Genomic DNA, 23,591 nt, shown 5'->3' with positions numbered 1-23,591 from the left:
CTAGTCAACACGACAATTAGGCTGTAGCCCAAAATGACTTTTTCTTATAGATTTCGGGGTTTAAAAATTTTTAACAAATTATGGTTTTTTTTATGGTGTAGTTTTTTTTTTAAGATTTTAATAAACAATACCTTAAACGACGCCTAATTAAAGCGTCTATCTAAAACTAAAAATGTTGGCCAGGAATTATTTTTTTTTCGACTTTTCCCGAGTTTTTAAAGTCAAAATTTCGAAAAAAAATATCTTCCAGGCGTTAAGCTGCCGATACAAAGTGTCTGCGTCGAATTTATAGCTGCATTTGTCAGCTTTTCAGAACTGCAAAGTTCTATGCAACCAGATATAAGATACTTAAGTTATGTGAAAAATAAAAGCACTACCTCTGAAAAAAAAACATTAAAAAAATATCAGATTTTAAAAAATTCCTTAAAAAAAAACTAAACCATAAAAAAAAACCTTAATTCGTTAAACATTTTTAAACCCCAAAATCGATAAGAAAAAGTAATTTTGGGCCACAGCGTAAATGTCGTGTTGACTAGTGTTATCAATGAAGTCGCAGTGGTAATTGTTGGAGAGAATGTAGAATCACGCGACATTGTTATACAGTGTCGGGATGGCTGACAATTGCAACAAGTATACGACTTATCGGTATTTGCAATCCGTAATGGCACGAAATTACGACTCTGTTGCTGCTAAGAAAAAATATCCAGCGATCGACATGATATCCCTGCACGAGTAATCAAACAAAAGATCAGAGAACTCATGAATTATATGGTTAAGGAAGAGGTTTTTGGAGAAATTCGTTGCTAGATGTACTCGATTGAATAGCAGAAGCGTGGTTTACCGCATTTTGCTTTGGATGCTCGATGCTCGACAACCAGATCATATTGATTCGATCATTTCTGCCGAAATACTAGATCCAGAAACTGATCCTGAGTTGCATTCCATTGTGGCAATGAACAATGATCCATGGCCCTTGCGGAGTCCACAACCCAGACTGGAAAATATGTATGGAAAACGGGAATTGCACAAATCATTTTCCCCGTCCGTTGGTGAACGACACAATCAGTGGAATGCACGGATATCCATTGTATCGGCGTCGTTCTCCAAATGACAACGGCAGATAAATCGTGATAAAAGTGAAAGGAAGGGATGTCGTTATCGATAACCACTGGATCGTTCCATACTGTCCGCTTTTGTTCTCAATCCACTGCATGTTGAGTACTGCAACTTCATCAAATCCATCAAATACGTTTGCAAATGTAGTGTTTCAACAGGGAGGGAGCGATATGGCAGTGTTTGGCATTGCCGGTTCAAATGCAAACGACAAGGTGACGAAATTTCAACTTGGACGTTACGTGACGAATCAATCTGGCGGCTGTTTGGATTTCCGATCCATTAACGTCACCCGACTGTCGTGAATTTTGCAGTTCACTTGGAGAACTGCCAGCGTGTGTACTTTACGGACGCAAATGCAGCGTAAAGAGCAGAAAGACCACCAGCAACAGTATTGACAAATTTCTTTACGACATGCGAAATCGATCCGTTTACAAGGACTTTACTCGGAAATGACCTGATATTATACATGGAACGCTTCATCAAAGAAGTTTCAACGCCGAAATATAGGTGACGCTGTTGTTGGCTTCGCTGATGTCAATTCGACTGATGCCCACGGACGAATATACACAGTTCATCCGCGCCAAGACAAATGCTTCTCTTGCTTTTGGTGAACATTAGAGGCCCTACAACCTTCACTTCCTCGCGAACTGTGGATGGTGTGCTGTGCGCTACTTTTCGGGATGCTTGCCAACGTTTAAGTTTGCTCGAAAACGATACACATTTTGACTCAACGCTCGCCGATGCAACTGTTTCTGCGCCAGCGAATGAAATTCGTACATTTCTTGCGATCATCATAGCCACATGTCAGCGTTAAAATGGGGCGAGACAACCTTCGCCGAGTCCGCTAGTATTTTATAAGAAATCAAAAAATGCCTTCCTGGCTTAAATCTAAAGCTTAATAACTATTAACTATAATTAATTGTATATTTCTCAAAGTTATTTTATTGATCCCCGGTCCTTCAATATAATTGAAGATATATTTTAAATATTGTTTTTTTATGTTGGATTTTGCGTTGGTACTTACCGATGATCGCAGTGTAAAAGAGGTCAAGCGACTTAAAACACCTCTTGCCTAGCACCCTATCCACATTGCAGTCAAAGACAATCGGAAAAAACCTCATCAGAAAACGATGATATAATTACAGAAATATACCTGTCGGGTTTCCCAGCTTGATATTTCGTCATCAAATCGTTAAATCATATTTAGTGGAGCAGCCTATCTCTCGTTCAAGCTCGGCTTAGCTGCTCTCCTACTTTAACCTCTCTCGCTCTCTTCTAAGAGGCTCTGCATAGGGCACGGGCAATTTGGCACATCTGCCCGGTCTAGTCTAGTCAAGTGCTGATCGTAATTAATCTACATGCCAACATAAACATACATAAACAGGAAGGCTCCGGTTTTCACTTTCACAACAAAATTGTGGTTTACTTTTCAAACGAAAAGTCAAGCACTTCCGCGTTCCCAAAACGCAAAACTTTTCTGTTTTAAAAACGGCAACATATTTCTCGCCGAAATGAAAAGTAATATCCTATTCACACTGGCGACTATCCACCTTCCATTTCTGGGATGGTCCGTTAGGTTTTGCCGTTCCGAATATTCCCAGTTATTCCACCATCCATCTGGGATGTTCCTAATTCGCACGTTTCTGTGCGGTATTTTTTCGATAATTGTCAAATGAAATAATAAATATTTGACATTCACAACAAAAATTCGGAATTCACTACGAAAATGTAAACAATACAACAACAAAACATATGATATGTCAAAATTGTCTCAGATACACAACTCGGCTTGTGGACTATCCTCTGGAATCCTCTCATTTATGAATGCTCTGCAAAACTCAAACAGGATATTGCACACGCTATGGGCTGGGCTGGGCTGGTAACCAGATAAAAGACACCCTAACCAACCTGAAGGAGTTGCACTCGGACATCTGCGTGAGAATCTAGGAGCAGAAACTGGAGGACCACAAACCAGAGACGATGGACCAGCAGACATGCCCGATCCCATGCAAGCTGACGGTGTCATCGTCACTAATCTCGGAAGCCCCGCATGGAGATGCATGGTCCACCGCGACCCGTAGGCCCAGACGCCGACCATTCAACGCGTCTGAAGAGCCAGAACAGAGACCCAAAGCGACAACGACCCATCCACCCAGGCGACAAAGGCACGACGCAATCATAATTGCCACAAAAGGAGACCTTTCCTACTCCGACATCCTAAGGATGGTGACGAGGAGAGACGACGGGAAGCTGAAGGAAGTTGGAAAAAATGTTGACAGAGTCCGGCGCACAGCAAAGGGAGAGCTCCTTCTCGAGCTAAATGGTGCTCAGAAGGAGAATACTGCCCAGCTGAAGGAGGAGATAGGCCAAGTCCTTGGTACGCTGGCAGGCGTCAGGGCGCTGGTAAGCGAAACTTTCATCGAGATCCGCGACATCGATGACCTTGCCACCAAAGAGGAGGTCGCTATGGCACTGTCTGCTCAGGTGGACCACCAAGTGGAAGCAGAATGCATTAGGGCTCTACGACCGGGATATGGAGGTTCCCAGGTGGCTGTCGTCGGGCTTGCGGACCCGCTGGCAAAGCGGCTTTCGGGTCATCAAGCAGAGTTGGTACGCAAGGGAAATGGCTATGTCCGAGCCAAGGTCGGCCAGCTCTGGCTATACAGCTGCTACCTTGCACCACGACTGTCGCTCCAGGAATTCGGCACCATACTCGACGAAGTAGCAGACGACGCAAGGGGACGGCCAAATGTCATCCTGGCAGGAGACTTCAACGCGTGGTCAGAGGATTGGGGGTCAAGGTTCACCAACGCTAGAGGTCACACCCTCCTAGAAGCCTTTGCCACATTGGAGATAACCCTTCTAAACACGGGATCAGAGGACACGTTCTCCCGAGCTGGGACAGGGTCAGTCATTGACCTGTCCTTCTGCAGCAGCACTCTCTTGGAGAGTACAACGTGGACCCTCAGTACCGCATACACCGCTAGTGACCACAAAGCAATTATCTGCAGTATCGAGTCCCGCAGGCAAGGCTCAGCCCACCAGCCAATGACGACCTTCAACGCCAGATCTCTCAGGCCAGAGATTTTTCTAGAGGAGCTGATCATACCAGAGCCCCAGGGAGACGCAGAAGCCAGCGCTGCCGAACTCGTCCGCTCGATAGCATCGGCTTGCAGGGCAAGCACAAAACAGACAAGGAGCCACTCCCGACACCGCGAGCCGGTATTCGGGTGGACCACGGAGATCGTCGAAGCCCGCAGCGAATGCATCCGTGCTAGGAGGCGCCAAACACGCGCTAAGGGAACGCCGGCTTTCCATACGAGGTCCCAGGAATACGCCGCGAAACGCCGAGTCCTCAAAAGGTCCATCAGAGAAAGCAAAAGGAACTGCTTCCTTGAACGCTGTGACTCTGCGGAAAATGACCCCTGGGGTCTCGCATACAAAGTCATAGTAAAAAAGCTAAACGCGGCAAAGCCTTTCACCTTTCAGAAATCGTCGAATGTCTATTTCCCACTGTCGCCGCAGCTGTCAGCCCGGCACGAGCACCGTATCGCCACATCGGATGGACCGACATAACGGCAAGCCAGATTTTGGAAGTGGCAGCAGAAACCCCGACCGGCAAGGCGCCAGGCCCAGATGGTATCCCCGATACCGCAGTGAAGCTGGCTATGACAGCGCACCCATCGGCTTTCGCGCATGTCTTCAACATGTGCCTATGCGAAGAAGTCTTCCCAGAGCCATGGAAGCAGCAGAAGCTTGTCCTGTTGCCAAAACCCCACAAGCCTCCGGAAGAACCATCATCCTATAGGCCCATCTGCCTGATAGACAACGTGGGCAAAGCGCTGGAGCGATGCATTTGCAGGAAGCTCCAGGAACCTGTCGTAGAGGCAGGTGATCTGTCCCCGATGCAGTTTGGCTTTAGGAAGGCAAGATCGACGACGGACGCGATCCGCATAGTCAAGGACATAGCGGCAAAAGCTATTGAGGGAACCAGGTGGCTTGGAGGACGGAAGCAGTACTGTCTCGTGGTCACTCTCGACGTAAAGAACGCCTTCAACTCGGCGAGGTGGGACGTCATCCTTAGGGCTCTAACCCGGTTAGGAATCCCAGACTACTTGGTAGCCACCATCGAGGACTACTTCAGAGGCCGGATTACATATATTGCTGAATTATGACTTATTGGTCCGCGCGTGCAGACTGGTGGATCGGTAACCGAGGGCTACCTAATCATCAGCCCTCCAGCCAGTGACCAATAATCTCTGTAAGGGGAGTCGGAGACTACTGGCGGGCTCGCGCGTGTGATTGGATTGCCTGGTACCCGAGGGTTATCTAAGGCAATCGCCTCCCAACAAGTGTCCAATGTCCCAGGTGAGGCGATGGGTGTACGCCTATACCGTGGGAAAGGAATTTCATTGGCACTTTGCGTTTCGTCTTCTTTCTTAAGTTTTTATGGTAAGAGGGAAGGGAACATGTTTTCAGAATGTACTGTAACGAACCATGAATCCCATGGTTCGTCACAAGCAGTCGATGTAACCAACGCTACTCCCAGGTGAAGATATCAACACCAACAAATTCAAAGACGCAGCAAAGGTCGAAAGATATAAAGACGTTTTTCAGTCTCCCAGCCGAGCATTATTTAGTATGTTTAGTCAGCGGTGCAGCTTTAAAGTAATTCCTGTTATTTGTTCGTTATTTGCACTGCCCACTGTACCTAATTGTAATCGACATGTATCTACACCCGCCACCTCACTGTAATAGCCGTTTCAACCGTTTTTTTGTCTCTTCGTCTCGCGCTTTTCTCCTTTCTATCATTCTCGCTCTGTCGCTCTTTCGTTCTATCGATCATTTTAGCTCTCTCGTTCTCTCGAACACTCTCTCGCTCTCTATTTCGTAGCTTCGCGTAGGGCACGGGCAATTCGGTCAGTCTGCCCTAACATGCCTTCGAAATGGTCATGATCTGGTCTAGCACTTGCACTTTCCCTATCAAGAAAGGGAAAACGCTATATATATCTGAGTTTCCCCTGTACTAAATGAGTTCGCAAATCGGCAGTTCGCTTTCGAGTCGATAGGGAGTCCATCAGCCATAGTCAATCGGCAATCGATCGGAAGTCCATTAACCATAGCAGTCAAGCAAATAACAAACGCGCCAAGAGACAGTCCATCAGGATTCAAGAAGTAACATACACTACGCGGTCAAGCAGTCAAACTAATCAAGTAGCATAATAAACCGAAACAATAAACAAAACGATTAAAACTTTAAAGAACCAACAACTGTTGTGATTTCGCTAACCGTCCTATTTCAGTTGCTGGCAAAGTTCCCGGTTTTCCCAATAAAATACTCGTGAATTATCTCGTAATTCAGGACCCTGGACCGACTGATGCATATCCCATCCTGAGATAGGTCCTCACAATACATTTATTGGATATTATTTATATGGGATCCATGGTTCGTTACAACACTATCAATGTCATCAATGATATCCTTTTTTTTGTTGACTACGCAATTCGTATTTTATCATCCATTTCAGTATCAATGTAAAAATATGTAAATACCCATTCCGCGGTGCCACACACCGATTTTTCGCTGATTTCAAATCGCACGCAATCAGCGGTCGTTCGAGCTTACCACCTAGTTTGATTCGGATTTTATTAAACCAAATTCGTAGTAAGGTATTTAATATTAATTAAATTTATAGAAATCTGTTTTTTTTTTAATTAAGCATTCAAAAAAATAGCATATGGTAGTTAACCTTCCGTTACCTCAAACATTTGCGTACTTTTTATGCAAATTGCGAAAACATTTGCTGTCAGCTGTAGTTCTACAAGGTGGCCAAACAGAATAAACAAACCACTTCTAAACAAAACTGCCATTGCATTTATGTTAAAATAACTCTGTTTGGCTAAGCGCAGGCCCTGTTAATTGTATTACTACCCGACACCATTTTTTCGCTTCGAACCAAACCAATTAATATATGCTTATAGCCTTTTCACTCTGACGACCATCCACCATCCATTTCTGGGATGGCCCGTAAGGTTCTGAAGATTTCCCAGTTATTCCACCATTCATCTGGGATGTTCCTAATTCGCACGTTTCTGTGCGGTATTTTTTCGATAGTTGTCAAATGAAACAATAAATATTTGACATTCACAACAAAAAATCGGAATTCACTACGAAAATGTAAACAATGACAGACAGGAAAATGGTAAAAAAACAACAACAAAAAATCTGATATGGAATCCTCTCATTTATGAATGCTCTGCAAAACTCAAGCAGGATATTGCACACGCTATAGGCTGACAGCCTTCCGAATATTCTTTACTCAAAACAAAGAGCCCAAAGTATACGGCTGTCCATAACTTAGCTTTAAAAACGCCTCGTTGTTTTTGGGTACATCTTTCTCCCAAAATGTCCCAAACCGCTTCTCAACACACATATAATTTATATTTCTATTTAAAACATTGATTGGATTTAGTATAAGCAGTCACAAATGACCACGCTTCAGTGTTTTCAAAACAGATATCCACTCCAATAAATTCTCCTCGTCAATGTTAGCCGCATTATCATCATCCATGTCCAGCAACATGATTAGCTTGTACAAGAATATGTTTTGCTGCTGAATCACATTCACAACCATTGCAATGTTATTTACATTCGTTTTAATTATAAATATGAACAATTTTTCACCGCACGCCATTGTGAGCATCAGCTGTTTTCACATCTTTCAAAAATTCCCACCATTCCCCCGGGATGGGCTCAATGTGCAGAGGGCATAAGAATGTTTAAAGTCCCAAATCTATCGAAAAAAATTTGGTTTAGTTCGAAGCGCGGAAATGGTGTTAGGTAGTGCCATTGAACATATGAGCATAGTATTGACATGTTTGACAGGAACAATAATTGTTTAAGCCTAGTACTCAGATCCAAAAACTGTTTGCTAGCAAAGAAATGTCATATATTCTTCTAGCGACCAGTGGTGTGACCAGAGATGTACACTGCATTCCGTACGATTACACTGCTCAGACAGCTGCTTGGTTCTGTTTAAAGTTAATAAAATGGACTTCTTCGGATGAGGTCGCTATTCCCCAGGCATATGCTGGGCTCCCCAATATTTTATTGGCGAGCTAATGTGTCTGACTATCAGCAGCAGCAGATAGCGAAGCCTCCCGTGCCGACCATCGTGAAGCTGCCGGTATGGCAGCTCTGTTTGTTTTTTCTTGGTGCGTTTTATTCGCTATTTTTGCGCTGATATGGCACCACTTTTTCACATTTTGTTGTGGCGGACTCTGGCAAGAGAATTTAAGGGCAAACAAATTTTAAAATGTCGCTTTAACGCAAATATAGTGATTTATGGAATCACTTCGACGCTGTAAACGAGAAAAAGGCCAATTGCAAGTACTGCAAGTCGGAACTGAATATGGCTGGATGTTCCCAGAGCAATGGTTGAACGGCAAGGAAGTACTCAGGCCAGTAATTCTGCAGCAACAACATCGCAGCAAAAAATAACTGCATTTGCCCAAAAGCCAGCATACTGCTCATAAAAGTGAGCAATTAGACAAACAGCTAGTGCGAATGATTTCCATAGGACACCATGCTCTCCGGATCGTGGAGGAGCCGGATTTCAAGAAGCTGATAGAGGATGGTTCGTATTGTCCTGGATATAAGATGCCCACACTTAAAACGCTGTCTAATGTGCTTCTTACAAATATACACAGTAAGTTAAGTGCAAATGTGAAAGAGAAGATGGGATCAGCATCTGCAGTTTGTCTCACTATCCATGAATGGACATCGCTCACCAATGAAAGTTACATGGCTGTACCCACGCATTTTGTAGATAATCTTACAATCTACGTATATGCTTGCTTGTGAAGAATTTGGTGAGAGGCACACAAACCTCAATATTTACTCTTTTTTCCAGGAGGTGGCAGCTGAATGGAAAATTGAAAATAAAATTACTGCTATTGCATCAGATAATGCTGCTAATATCGTATCGGCTATTAAATTAGCAAATTGGCGCCATTTTGCATGCTTTGCCCACACTTTAAATATCATTGTAAAAAAGCGATAGGACCAATTGATAGTGTGAGGGTCAAAGCCAAAGCAATTGTGGTATTTTTCAATCCGGACTCAAGAAGCTCAATGATATCCAAAGCCAATTAAAGCAGCCTGAGCTCAAGTTGACTCAAGATGTGCCTACACGTTGGAACTCAACATACAAAATGTTTCAGCGCCTGTCTGTTTTTAAAGATGGAGTTATGGTGGTAGTGTCACTTCTACGCCCAGAACTTGCACTAGCCCAGGCAGAATGGGAAATGATTGAGGGTGTATTGCCGATGCTAAAGCCATTTTTTGAAATTACAACTGAAGTCTCTGCCGAGAATAATTTCACCTTATCAAAGGTTATTATAATGGCCAGCTTGCTGCAGAAATCAATTGCCAATAGTATTCCAAATAATGAGGTTCTCAAGGAAGTCGTAGAAAAACTGAGAGAGGCAATGATCGTACGGTTTGGCGATTTGGAGAATAACATTTTTTATGCGGAAAGCACCATACTAGACCCAAGATTTAAAAAACGGGGTCTTAAATCCGAAGAATGCTTTCAAGAAGTTGTTGCAGCTCAAAAAGGTAAAATCGCTCAAAAAAGATTGGTTGAAAATATAGCTGATGATCTGACATCCAAAATCGAAACAGACAAAACTTCGCCAACAAAATGTGGCATTTGGGACGAGTATGACAAGCAGTTCAACCAAGGTAAAAAGCAAAGCAACAACGCGGATGATGCCATGATAGAGGTAGATAAATACCTGTGAGGAGTACCTGAAAAAAAAGCAGGACCCTTTGATTTGGTGGGCACAGCGAAAAGATTTATATTCACGATTAAACAAACATGCATTAAAAGTCTTCGCTTGGTTGCCACGTCGTTGCCATGTGAGCGCCTATTTTCTGCCCCAGGAGAAATAGTCCGCAAAAGGAGAACGCTTTTATTTCTGAATAAGGTGGCAAGTCTTATGTTTTTACATAATAATATGTAAAAAATATTTATAATAGGTGTGTATTATAACTTTTTATAACTTTTGAAATTATAATGGACAACAAAAGAATATATAGGCTGATTCGTAGTTTCATTCGTCTCCCGAGGAGACCGACGGCTCGGTCAGAGAAATCACCCAAGTTCTACTGGTGCACATCAAGCTAGATCGACGGGAGGTTCAAATACCGCTCCTTGTCCTACCGAACATGTTGGGACAAGTTATTGTCAACATAGACTTCCTATGTGCCATCGAAACGATGATCCAATACGGCACCACGCTGATGGTGCCACCTGGTGTGGTGGTCGGTGTTTCGGGGGTCATCATCCTGGTTTCCGCGTCCGGGCAGAGAGCTCTGTTGCTTGTTTGCTTTTGGCTGGTGGTAGCCTCTAATTCGTGTTCTCCGTTGTGGGCTGGTTCTTTGTGTTCGTTACGATTGGTCTTGGTGTCATGTTCGATTTTGCGGCATTGGATGCCGTATTCGTTGTGGTAGGTCGTGGACGGGGGTTCTCTGCGGTTTGCTAGGGTTTCTTGTTTCGGGGTTCGGCGTCTTGTACGTGGATGGTAGTAACCACGGGCGAAGTGGTATGGGGCGATGGTCTCGTATCAGCGGCTCGTCACAAACAGCGGAGTGTTAGCGCATCCACGCTGGTCGGAAACCAGCGTCTCCACGTCTCCATTCATTTACTTATGCACGTTCCTCTTGATCGACGTGTACGTCGTCCAAGGTTTGATCGTCTAATAGCAGGCATATCGAGTTTAGAACTAATATTCGACTATGACAATGTCTCTTAGCCTACTTAGCAGGCATTAGTCTAGCAAATAACTCAATTCGCCTACTTCCATAAAAGAACTAATACAAAATCACTTTTTTCGTGATCGAAGGTTTTTCTTCAAAATTTTCTTTCTTAAAAACATGAGATACTGGGAATTGGGAAGGGAATTACATATATTGCTGAATTATGACTTATTGGTCCGCGCGTGCAGACTGGTGGATCGGTAACCGAGGGCTACCTAATCATCAGCCCTCCAGCCAGTGACCAATAATCTCTGTAAGGGGAGTCGGAGACTACTGGCGGGCTCGCGCGTGTGATTGGATTGCCTGGTACCCGAGGGTTATCTAAGGCAATCGCCTCCCAACAAGTGTCCAATGTCCCAGGTGAGGCGATGGGTGTACGCCTATACCGTGGGAAAGGAATTTCATTGGCACTTTGCGTTTCGTCTTCTTTCTTAAGTTTTTATGGTAAGAGGGAAGGGAACATGTTTTCAGAATGTACTGTAACGAACCATGAATCCCATGGTTCGTCACAAGCAGTCGATGTAACCAACGCTACTCCCAGGTGAAGATATCAACACCAACAAATTCAAAGACGCAGCAAAGGTCGAAAGATATAAAGACGTTTTTCAGTCTCCCAGCCGAGCATTATTTAGTATGTTTAGTCAGCGGTGCAGCTTTAAAGTAATTCCTGTTATTTGTTCGTTATTTGCACTGCCCACTGTACCTAATTGTAATCGACATGTATCTACACCCGCCACCTCACTGTAATAGCCGTTTCAACCGTTTTTTTGTCTCTTCGTCTCGCGCTTTTCTCCTTTCTATCATTCTCGCTCTGTCGCTCTTTCGTTCTATCGATCATTTTAGCTCTCTCGTTCTCTCGAACACTCTCTCGCTCTCTATTTCGTAGCTTCGCGTAGGGCACGGGCAATTCGGTCAGTCTGCCCTAACATGCCTTCGAAATGGTCATGATCTGGTCTAGCACTTGCACTTTCCCTATCAAGAAAGGGAAAACGCTATATATATCTGAGTTTCCCCTGTACTAAATGAGTTCGCAAATCGGCAGTTCGCTTTCGAGTCGATAGGGAGTCCATCAGCCATAGTCAATCGGCAATCGATCGGAAGTCCATTAACCATAGCAGTCAAGCAAATAACAAACGCGCCAAGAGACAGTCCATCAGGATTCAAGAAGTAACATACACTACGCGGTCAAGCAGTCAAACTAATCAAGTAGCATAATAAACCGAAACAATAAACAAAACGATTAAAACTTTAAAGAACCAACAACTGTTGTGATTTCGCTAACCGTCCTATTTCAGTTGCTGGCAAGGTTCCCGGTTTTCCCAATAAAATACTCGTGAATTACAAATATCTCGTAATTCAGGACCCTGGACCGACTGATGCATATCCCAGCCTGAGATAGGTCCTCACAATACATTTATTGGATATTATTTATATGGGATCCATGGTTCGTTACAACACTATCAATGTCATCAATGGTATCCTTTTTTTTGTTGACTACGCAATTCGTATTTTATCATCCATTTCAGTATCAATGTAAAAATATGTAAATACCCATTCCGCGGTGCCACACACCGATTTTTCGCTGATTTCAAATCGCACGCAATCAGCGGTCGTTCGAGCTTACCACCTAGTTTGATTCGGATTTTATTAAACCAAATTCGTAGTAAGGTATTTAATATTAATTAAATTTATAGAAATCTGTTTTTTTTTTAATTAAGCATTCAAAAAAAAGCATATGGTAGTTAACCTTCCGTTACCTCAAACATTTGCGTACTTTTTATGCAAATTGCGAAAACATTTGCTGTCAGCTGTAGTTCTACAAGGTGGCCAAACAGAATAAACAAACCACTTCTAAACAATACTGCCATTGCATTTATGTTAAAATAACTCTGTTCGGCTAAGCGCAGGCCCTGTTAATTGTATTACTACCCGACACCATTTTTTCGCTTCGAACCAAACCAATTAATATATGCTTATAGCCTTTTCACTCTGACGACCATCCACCATCCATTTCTGGGATGGCCCGTAAGGTTCTGAAGATTTCCCAGTTATTCCACCATTCATCTGGGATGTTCCTAATTCGCACGTTTCTGTGCGGTATTTTTTCGATAGTTGTCAAATGAAACATTAAATATTTGACATTCACAACGAAAAAGTGCAATACACTATGAATATGTAAACAAGGATAGACAGGAAAATTGTAAAAAACAAACTAACATATGATATGTCAGAATTGTCTCAGGCACAAAAATTCGGTTTAGTGGACTATCCTCTGGGAACTCTTGTATGAATGCTCTGAAAAACTCCCAACCTCAAAATTGAATGTGAAAAAATATGTGTATGCAACAAAAATTTTCGCATCCCGATTTGGTTATCGATAAGTCTCTGTTAAACAAAAAGTCTAGTAATCAGACCCGCTAAATTTTATGTCGACAGAATCAGGAATGACAATCGTATGAAAACAATAAAAATGCATGCCTGCATTTCGGTCGACCGAAATTTTCGTAGCAGACGTTTCGCAGACCGGTATTAAATTCGGAAAAAAGACAAGTCGATAGGTACTAGCATAGCAAACGACTGTATTTTCCCATCACGTCTTCCGTCGTCCAAAAGACACACACACATTAAAAATAGAAGTAAACCAGCGAAACAAGCTCAAGTCGGTTAGAAAATGGCAGTTATGACGACAAATTTAATATAATTGAGGCAGTCGAATGAATAACGATTATCAGGGGTGCCACAGACTGTCAAACTGACCGAATTCCAACTCAGTTGGCTTGCTAGGTGCCACAGCATGCTTTCTAGGTTGGTTTTAAAATCTCTGTATTATGGCTAGAGATTTGGTTAAATTCACTTCCCATTTAACTCATTCAAAACGAGGTAAAAACCATGTTGATGCCATTTAATAGGCTGTTTACATTGGGGCTGCGTCATGCTTCTTTGTGTCTTGCCGGAGACACAGTTTTTTTTACATAGGTTAAACATAGGGCTCTAGTGGTGGCTAAAAGTTGCGTCGGTCTCTGATTCTTGTGCGTCTATTCGATATATTCGATTGCTTTTGTGCTTAACAGCACATTTTTGCACTTTTCTGCCTATCAGCACAACTATCACCACTAATAACAACAAAAACTTGTAAATCAAAAATTAAATTTTGGCGCTAAAAATTGAGTTTTGTTTGAAGAAGAACTTCCAATAACTCCACAAAGAGTTTTTTTTACACTCTTCACACTGGGCGCGTCTGCTATCGATATCGGAATAGACGCTATGAAGCAGAAAAGGCGTTTACATTGGGTGCTTGATGACAAGGAAAGAAAAAAAATTTTTTGAAATCAACAGAATTATGCAAGACGACAAGAAAATGGATGCAAGAGAATTGATTCTCATATTTATTTATTATTTTCAGACATTTCTTTATAGAGTTTGTGGGAGTTCTTTTTCAAATTATGAAAACCATCGAATTTCGTCTCCAGCAGTGTCTAAATGGTATCAGGGGGTCAAAAAAAATGTCGTATGATAATAATACAATCAGTTTCAAGTATTTTATTTAATGATTTTATATATATTTTCACCTTTTTGCACAACCATACATTTTTGAGCGCAAAAATTTGATGTTTAATCTACAAGTTTTTTTTGTTATTAGTGGTGATAGTTGAGCTGATAGGCAGAAAAGTGCAAAAATGTGCTGTTAAGCGCAAAAGCAATCGAATATATCAAACACACTCACTTGAATCAGAGACCGACGCAACTTTTTGCCACCACTAGGGCCCTGTGCTTAACCTTTGTACAAAAAACTGCGTCTCCGGCAAGACGCAAAGAAGCATGACGCAGCCCCAATGTAAACAGCCCATAAGTTACGACATGCAGTGCACACCTCTGGTCCACACCACTGGCCACTAAAACACTATATGTCACATTTTGGTGTCAAACATTTTTTGGAACTGAGTAATAGCACTAACCATACAGTATATACATGTGCCAGTTCATACAACGAAAGGGGCGCAAGCTGAGTGTTCTGTCCCGGCTCCCAGCGCTTCGGCTCTGTGAGGCTGAGACATTCGGGTCGGGAGCCAGGCCATTCGGGTCGGGAGCTGGGCCGTTCGGCATGTATGACTCATGTCGGGAAGCGAAAGCAAGCTGAGAATTGCAAATGTATGTGTGTAAACAGACACGACAAAATTTTGCATCAATTCTTATTTTCCGATACCGTTTTGAGTTTCGTTTCCAGGTTACGTAAATGTGTGTGTGCCATGTATTCACACATACTGTGCTTGTGTGTGGGCTCTACAATTGTTGGCCGCTTGAATTGGTTTTTCGTTTTGTTTTGAGGGCTGATGTGATGTAGCGACCTATTCAGGGCCGGATCAACCCTCAACCGGGCCCTGGGCAACCATCAATTTGGGGCCCTCCTTGGCTATTATATTTTTTATTCATTATTTGGAGTTTTGTTTTTCAACAAAATTTGAATGTTATTTCTAGGAGGGCCCTAGGCAACTGCTAATCCGGCCCTGGACCTATTCCCGTCGTAAGACTTCATATTTTCTTGGTGTGTTCTGTCGCTCGACTCGACTCGACGCGGGTCGAGGCATTGACGAAGCCGAAAGCAGAGGCAAAGGCTAGCCTAAAAGAGAATGGAAGAAATACCCCGCGCGCCCGACGCAACATCAGCTTTTCAAAACAAAACGAACAAATATTTTATGAACGGCTTCGTAAATGCCTCGACCCGACCCGCGTCGAGTCGAGCGACAGAACACACCAAGAAAATATGAAGTCTTACGACGGGAGTGGTAATAGGCTATTAAATTAAAGCAGGAGTACCACAAATCACTAAAAAAATTCAAGTACATATCTCAAAAAATATCGCATGTGAAAAATAATTTAAATATCGATTAATTTATTTATTGATGCGATTTAAACATACATTGTTCTTCTATCAGTCTTACAAAATGAATCAGGCTACGTTAAGAACCATTTGTCAAACTGTGAGAACATCTCTTGTTAATAGTCCGTTACTATGTAACATCCATCCATCTTTTATACCAAATATTTTCTTGCGGAATACTAGTTTTTTTAACAAACGTAAGTTAAATTTCTTGTATGTATGTAGATAGTTTCCGATGTCATAATCAATTCAGTTACATATGGTTTTGCCCTTTCTACATAAGTGTTATTCAATTTTTGTCAGGTTTTTTTTGGGCATTGAGAATGGATCGTTAATCCCCAAAAATTGAAGATTCATGACACTTTTTCGTAAACATTCTGGACATATAAGTTTATTGGTCCATGTCTGTGTGAAATAGTTTAATTTAAATGATTTCAATGTATTCGGACAAGCTATATCTAGCATTTTATGGCTACAGACGTTCTATTATAATATTTTTTAATATACCGTTTATTTTTTTCTGTTGTCGTTTTTGACTACCGAAACCAGCGAGACGCACATGATAAAAGTTCGAAGGAAATACCCGTGATCGCTTTCTGTCTCCAGATCTAATAACAAAATACACATAGTCTTAGCTTACGCGCAAAAGTAGGCTGGTAATAATAGTAAACCATTGTACATATATGATATATGGACTCTGCCCAAAAGAGGGTGCACAAGTCTAAAAGTTTGATGAGCGCTTTGGATATTCATTAATAAACTCCGAGCGCTCCCTCTGTCTATGGGGCGTAGCAATGAACCCCGCCATAGAACAGCTTTTTGGGTCACTCATGCAGAATCGCATCTTGGTATTGTATAGTCTTTGCCTAAATTCAAATGGGTTCTAGCATATGTACCATCACATTATAATTAATATATTTTTTAATTGCAGCTAACTTGTTTAATAGTTGTTGCAAAATGTTGCAAATTTTTGGCAGCGCAGTCGTCGGCACACGCACAGTGTAAGAACTTCGTGTGGTTTCATTATTCTGCTCGGCTGCCGCGGCGGCTTAGAAGCAAGTATCAGGCTATGCACAAATGGCTTCATATTCTGCTTGGCTGCCACAGCGGCAGAGAACAGAATCTGTTGCGTTTACATTTGATTCTGCACTGAAACAATTTTTCAACATCCTGTGAGAATTTCTCACAAGAAATCTATTTTTTCTATTGAATATATGGATTGCGTGCGCATTGTTTGTTTTTATTATTATGCTTTAGTATTTTAATAGCATTTTAAAGTTTCCTCTAAATAGTTTTTCCTTTGTTTGGCGCAAAACATTTTGCTTTATCTGAATTCATTTTTTTCAGTGCGAAGCAACAAACTTTTTTGCGTTCGGCTGCCGCAGCGGCAGAGAAGCATTCGTGTGGCCTATGCACATACTCGGCTGCCGTACAGTGTATCGACGGGTACCTTTTTTGTACAAAATTAATATATTTTTTTAATATCATGAAAGTTGATGACGTTTTAATGTTAGGTTTAGAGAGTTTATGAGTATTTTAACAAAAAAAATTACTAAAATCGGACAACATTTGAGCTTCGCCACAATTTTGTCCAAAAAAGGTACCCTTCGATATACTGTGTGCCGCAGCGGCAGAGAAGCTAAAATCGTTTTTATCTTCGTGTTTGTTGTCTTCGCACACAAACGCACTAAAAAATGTGTGAGTCTGCGTGCCGACCCCGGGCTTAGACATTATTTACTACGTCAATGTATGTTTTATCAAGACTAGTAGGTAGGTTTAGGTGTTACCACCAATCTAATATACCCCTTAACTCTTTTTTGAGTACGGGTATAAAAACTGTGCCAGGAATTTTTCGTTTACGTTTTTTTTTGAATCTACAGATTTATATCGATAATTGCCTATCCGGACCGTGTGTGGGCTGCGGCAGTACAGTTCTCAGAGACTATAAGAGCTAGACCAACCAAACTTTGTTTCCAGACTTATGCGATATCACACTGTTACAAGTTTTTGTTACCTTGAATTTAATAGTAATTTACATGTTTTTATTTGTATTTTTTAGAGGTTGTTCCGAATTTCACAAAAAAAATTTAATCAAGAAAATTCAAACAAAATTTTTTTGCTGAATGAGTTGACCGTCTAAGACCGACGATCGCATGGTTCAGTTGGTTAAACGCGACCCGTTCAAGTCCTTCAGGACGATTGCCAACGAAATTGGGAATATTGTGTCATCACGGACCGTTCGGCGACGATTGGCAATAGCAAACCTACCAGGTAGGATTGCTCGTAGGGTTCCTTTGCTTCGTTCGGAAAATTTACAGATGAGGAAAAAATTTGACGAAACCAAGGTAAATTTATTTGGAAATGATGCCAAAAGGAATGTTCGTCGTCCGAAAGGCAAAGAAATTGATCCGAGGTACACATTTCAAACTGAAACATGGAGGTGGTAGCCTAATGGTATGGGGCTGCTTTTCATGGTTTTCATCGGTGTTGGTCCGATTCATCGTATTGACGGAATATGGGACAGTTTCGTATACAAAGATCTATTGGATACGGTGATGCTACCATATGCCGAGGATAATATGCCACTTTTATGGAAGTTCCAGCAGGATAATGACCCGAAGCACGCCTCTCGAGTAGTAAAGGATTGGTTCCGAGAGCAAAGTGTGGATGTTCTTGGGTGGCCAAGTGAATCCCTGGACCTAATTCCAATCGAGAATCTCTAGGGTGAACTCAAAAGAGAGTTCAAAATGACAAAATAAAAATCAACTTTGGGATATTGTCCAAAGAGGAGGTACAACATTCCAATTGGAACTTCTCGCAAGTTAATATCCTCCATGCCAAGACGAATGGAGAAATTCGTGCAAAATAATGGCGGATATACCGGGTATTAGCTGCCAGACACTCAATTTAATATAAAACAAGACCTAAAATAGTGAAATATCGATTTAATTTAAACATTTATCTTCGTACACCTATTATTGTGTCCAGCCAAAATTAACCGATTTAGGGAAATATTTAATTTTCTTGTAAATTAAAAAGTTTGTGAAACTGTCTTTACTTTTTCTTTAAAGACAATTTTTTATAGCTGCACTTGTCAGCTTTTCAGAACTGAAAAGTTCTATGCAAAAAGTGCTACAAAAATTTTTAAATCCCGAAATCTATCAGCAAAAGTCATTTTGGTTCACAGCCTAAATAAAAAGTTCAATTTTTTTGAGTATTGTAATTGCTTAAATCAAACGGACACCCCATTATCCTGTTCTTTGTTAGTAAATAAAATTATACAATTTTTTTTAAAATCTTTAGTTTAATGTTTGTGGCTTGCTACCACGAAAAGAAAATACACTTTTTGGTACACTAAACATTATACGTTAAAAAAAATTGAATTCTTCGGGTTTTTCAAATACCAACCAACCTCCAACAAACTTTTTTAAATAAAAATAAAAACTTTAATATTACTATCACACCCAAGATAACAAAATTAAGGGGTGTTGTCCCGTTTAAATTTCAAAAAACCTTTTTTGGCTCAACCTAATGTACAGTTGTGTTCAATGAAATAGTAGTGCCGCACCTCATCACTTTCAAAACCCTTTTTGAGATATTTCTAGTCTTTCAAATTGAACAAGTGATACCTTTACGGAAAGCCTGGAATGTAAGCATTAGAAACTTGAAGAAACCCCATTACATTTGCATTCTATCTTCTTGTTATTTATGACTTTAGACAACTACCCATGATATCTGCTGTTCAATGAAATAGTAGTGCTGGGTTAAATTAATTTTTAAAAATGAAAAAGCAAAGCAAATTTTTTTAAATAAGTCACCATCCGTAAGCTCAATTTGGTTATTGAATAATTTGATGAAAGAAAGTTTTGGACATAGCGGTACTTTTGATTTTGAGGCGTTGAAGAAATCATTGCTCGGTCCAGAAGAGGAGACCTAAGAGTTAGACTAAAAACTTAAGGCAGGAGGCATAATTGGATTGAAAACTAAGTTGTAGGCACTCTCACTATTGTATTTAACCCAATTAACTAAAAGAAGTAGACTGGAAATCGATTTTTTATGCGAAAAAATTATTTTTTAGAGGATGGTCGGCGATGGTCGAAGGCAAGACCAGGCCTTTAATATCCTCAAAAATTATGAAAAAAATTTTAAATCGCTCTGTCAGTGATGTGACGGTTCTTAGACGGTTGATTACACATTATTTGAATGCAAGAAGTCCCAGAAAGATCCGCGTTTGGGTCTGAGAGTACATGGGTGCACGACTTCAGTTTGGAAAGACGCAATTCTAATGCTAACAGTCCAGTCTATTTAAAAAGGTATCATTTGTTCAATTTGGATAACTGGAAATATCTCAAATAGAGTTTTGAAAGTGATGAGGTGCGGCACTACTATTTCATTGAACACAACTGTAGATGTAGATCTAGCAAAAAAAAAGGTAAAATGTAAAATTTTTTAAAATTCTACATAAATCATAAGCTCACAAATTTATATTCTGGCTGAGTACGTGTATAAAAGTAGAGTCGCGTCCAAAGAAGCGACTCACACATTCTTTATCGTGTTGTGTATACTTATAAAGAAATGGCCAAATTTTCATAATACAATGGAACCATAGTATATCTGAAAAAAAGTATTTCTTCCCTTTTAGCTACTTTTAAAGGCATTTGTATATTTAATTATATCACATGCAAAACATATGATATGTTTGCTTGCACTCTTTCCACCAAATCTCTTTCTTTTAATCTATTAAGAAGAGAAAAATGCAGAGACCGAAATAAAGTTCAATTAACGGTTAACGCGACCGAAAACATAATTTTATTGCAATTGCTTCGCATTGAATGCATTGAATCAGGTGGCTGAAACTACATGTGTTAAGCAAGTTTGGTGTAAATAATTTAAATATAAGAAAAATTTGGGACTACTATTAACCATACTTTTTATTTTGATTTTCAAAATAGCTTACGTTCGCGACCGTAGGCAATTTCTATACCAGTACTCAAAAAAGAGTTAAGGGGTATATTAGATTTGTGGTAAAAGTGGATGTGTGCAACGCAGAGAAGGAAGCGTTTCCGACCCCATAAAGTATATATATTCTTGATCAGCATCAATAGCCGACTCGATATAGCCATGTCTGTCTGTCCGTCTTGATGAGCGCCTAGATCTCAGAGACTATAAGAGCTAGAGAAACCAAATTTGGTTTCCAGACTCATGTTATATCACACTGCTACAAGTGTATTTAAAAGATTCGCCCCGCCCCCTTCCGCCCCCACAAAGGACGAAAATCTGTATCGTAGAGAATGACCATATCTACTAGATCACCGAATCTGAATCAGATCGGATCATAATTTTCTGTTGGTTCCCCCTCTTCCAGCGCTGCTGACGCTACTGATTCTCTTTCTCGCTCGCACACTCTGCCTCGTTCAGTGCGCGAGCAACCCCTAGCGGAGGAGATGTAGAATATAAATGGTACATATATAATGTACATGTTAGATGTAAAATGTTCATTGTAGAGGTAGATAATAGATGTAGCAAATAAATGTAAAATGTAAATTTTTTTTTTAATTTTAAAATTCTAAATTATAAGCTTAAAAATGAATATACTGACTGAGTACGGGTATAAGTAGAAGCGACTCACACGGTCCTTCTCGTATTAGAATATAATCGCAAAATTGAATTCGATCGAGCATTTTAATAAAACTACGCCACCCACAGTATTTCGGTCTTTCGCATTTAGAAAAACTATTCTAAATTTACACTTGCAATCAATTCAATTAATCAATTTCAATCAACTACTACCCACAGTATTTCGGTCTCTCGCATTTAGAAAAACTATTCTAAATTTACACTTTCAATCAATTTAAAAAATAATATCCGGAACAAATTATAAGGAAATCAGTTTTTATTGACTTTTTATGATTTTTGGCCTGGTGGACCTTTTGGCGGAATTTCCCAAATATGTGCATATGTATATGTTCACAAATGTCAAAATCCTTGAATAATATGTAATTATGACGATGTTTCTATAGAGTTAATTTGAGTAATTACAGAGATTTGATCAGTTAAGTTTGAGAAATAAAATATGTGTGTTTGGGCAACTTTATTAAACAAGGTTATTGCAATTTACGCTCTATTTAAGAAATCGTTTCTTAAGTCAAAAGAAAATATGCATGTTACTTATAACCAATAACCGAAAAAACAAAACTGAAAAACAACATTCTTGTATTTTTAGTACCGGCCGAGGACATTTGGCGTGGAGTAACTGCAGTCAGCAATGCTGGAAAGAAAAGAGGTCGTGGAAAAGGAAGTGGAAAAAAAGTGGCAAAAGACCTAAATAAAGGACAAACTATAGGACTTGGGAAAAATAATTGCATATGGCCCGGCCTAAATTCGCCAATAATTCGTGGAAATGAGCTCATATATCAACAAAAACTCTCTGACAACTTAGACAGAGAAAATGGAATATTTAAGTTGCGTGATTCATTGAGTAACTTTAGAATGGTGAAATTAAATTCAATAGATCGTGGATGGTCTGGAAGCAAAATGCCAGGAAGAAGCATTGGCCCCCCTGATACTGTGGGAGAAGAAGAATTCAGTTCATTTGATACCCGGGTATTGGAGAATAAAATTGTTTTTATTATGAAAGGAAATATGGGAAGGAAGCGTAGATATTCTGTTTTATCCGTCACAGGAAATGGTAATGGGTTGGCAGGGTTTGCAACAGTTAAAGCCCCAGAAGTTCGAACTGCGCTTCGAAAGTCAAAAAATCGAGCAGGTCAAAAATTAATCAATATTAGTCTTTGTGAAAACAGGACCATATACCATGATTTTTTTACTGGTTTTGGAAAGACAAAGATATATTGTTTTAAAAAACCTGAAGGTCATGGATTAATATGCCATCGTGCAATACAAACTATTTGCAAGGTTATAGGAATAAAAGATTTATACGCAAAAATTGAAGGTTCTACAAATCTTCAGCATATAGTTAAAGCTTTTATTATTGGTCTAATGCGACAAAAATCGTATCAAAACATTGCCAATGAAACAAATTTTAATATTGTTGAGCAACGAAATGCAAGGAATGGATATACAGAAATAAAAGCTATTGCGCCAATGTCTTTAATACAAGAAAATAATAAGCATGCTGTCGACATTATGCACTTTACACTAGGAAATAAAATTGTATTGCAAAAATCAGCTACGTATCCATTTTATGTCAACTCGAAAGGCCATAAATTATTTCAAATTAAGAAAGAACGTTTTCGAAACCAAGCTAATGTAAGACTTCATAAACTGGTAAATTTCTATGAATAATATTTAAATAAATAATGCCATAAAATGACTCTTACGGCTTTAATTTTCATGAATTTCGTTGGTCTCAGAGACCTTAAGAGCTACAGTAAGTAGTTAGATATACCTACCTTAAGCAACAATAATCTACTAGGATAAAATGGCAATCTCACACTTGGGTCTAAGTTGAGGCGGCGCGAAGCAAAAAGTTATTTTGGACTGATAACACTAGTCAACAGCCAAAACAACCTGGCATTAAACACACTTTTTCTGATCGGTTTGAAGGTAAACATATTTTAAATTAATTACTAGGGGCAAGCACCCTGCGCACTCGCTTCGCTCGTTTGCCAACCCCCAACTCACTGATCTGGCAAACCATTTGCTGCTGGCAACATGATCCAACTTTCAGTCGTAGAACATGTGGTGGAATGCCTGCCAAATCAAGTGAAGTTAAAATTTTTTTTTGATAATTTACAACTTTGTTCTCACCGC

The 23,591-nt window shown here is 40.3% G+C and overlaps 2 protein-coding genes across 2 annotated transcripts; both read left to right on the top strand.

The window, feature by feature from the left end:
- Positions 1 to 9,423: 9,423 nt before the first annotated feature.
- LOC121404912 lies at positions 9,424 to 11,187 on the top strand. The gene is made up of 4 exons (XM_041595332.1): positions 9,424 to 9,736; positions 9,803 to 9,903; positions 10,232 to 10,444; positions 11,128 to 11,187. The coding sequence occupies exons 1-4, from the start codon at positions 9,424 to 9,426 to the stop codon at positions 11,185 to 11,187; spliced, it is 687 nt and encodes a 228-aa protein (XP_041451266.1).
- A 4,665-nt stretch (positions 11,188 to 15,852) lies between these two features.
- On the top strand, positions 15,853 to 23,151 carry LOC111077555 (28S ribosomal protein S5, mitochondrial). The gene is made up of 2 exons (XM_022371883.2): positions 15,853 to 16,015; positions 22,042 to 23,151. Exons 1-2 carry the CDS (start codon positions 15,883 to 15,885, stop codon positions 23,121 to 23,123), a joined length of 1,215 nt encoding a protein of 404 aa, XP_022227575.1. The 5' UTR covers positions 15,853 to 15,882; the 3' UTR covers positions 23,124 to 23,151.
- The last annotated feature ends 440 nt before the right edge of the window (positions 23,152 to 23,591 follow it).

This window comes from Drosophila obscura, unplaced genomic scaffold (assembly GCF_018151105.1).
Source record: "Drosophila obscura isolate BZ-5 IFL unplaced genomic scaffold, ASM1815110v1 contig_5, whole genome shotgun sequence".
Lineage (NCBI taxonomy): Eukaryota > Metazoa > Arthropoda > Insecta > Diptera > Drosophilidae > Drosophila > Drosophila obscura.
Note: the sequence above shows the minus strand (reverse complement) of the source record. Positions and strands in the feature narration are given on the sequence as shown.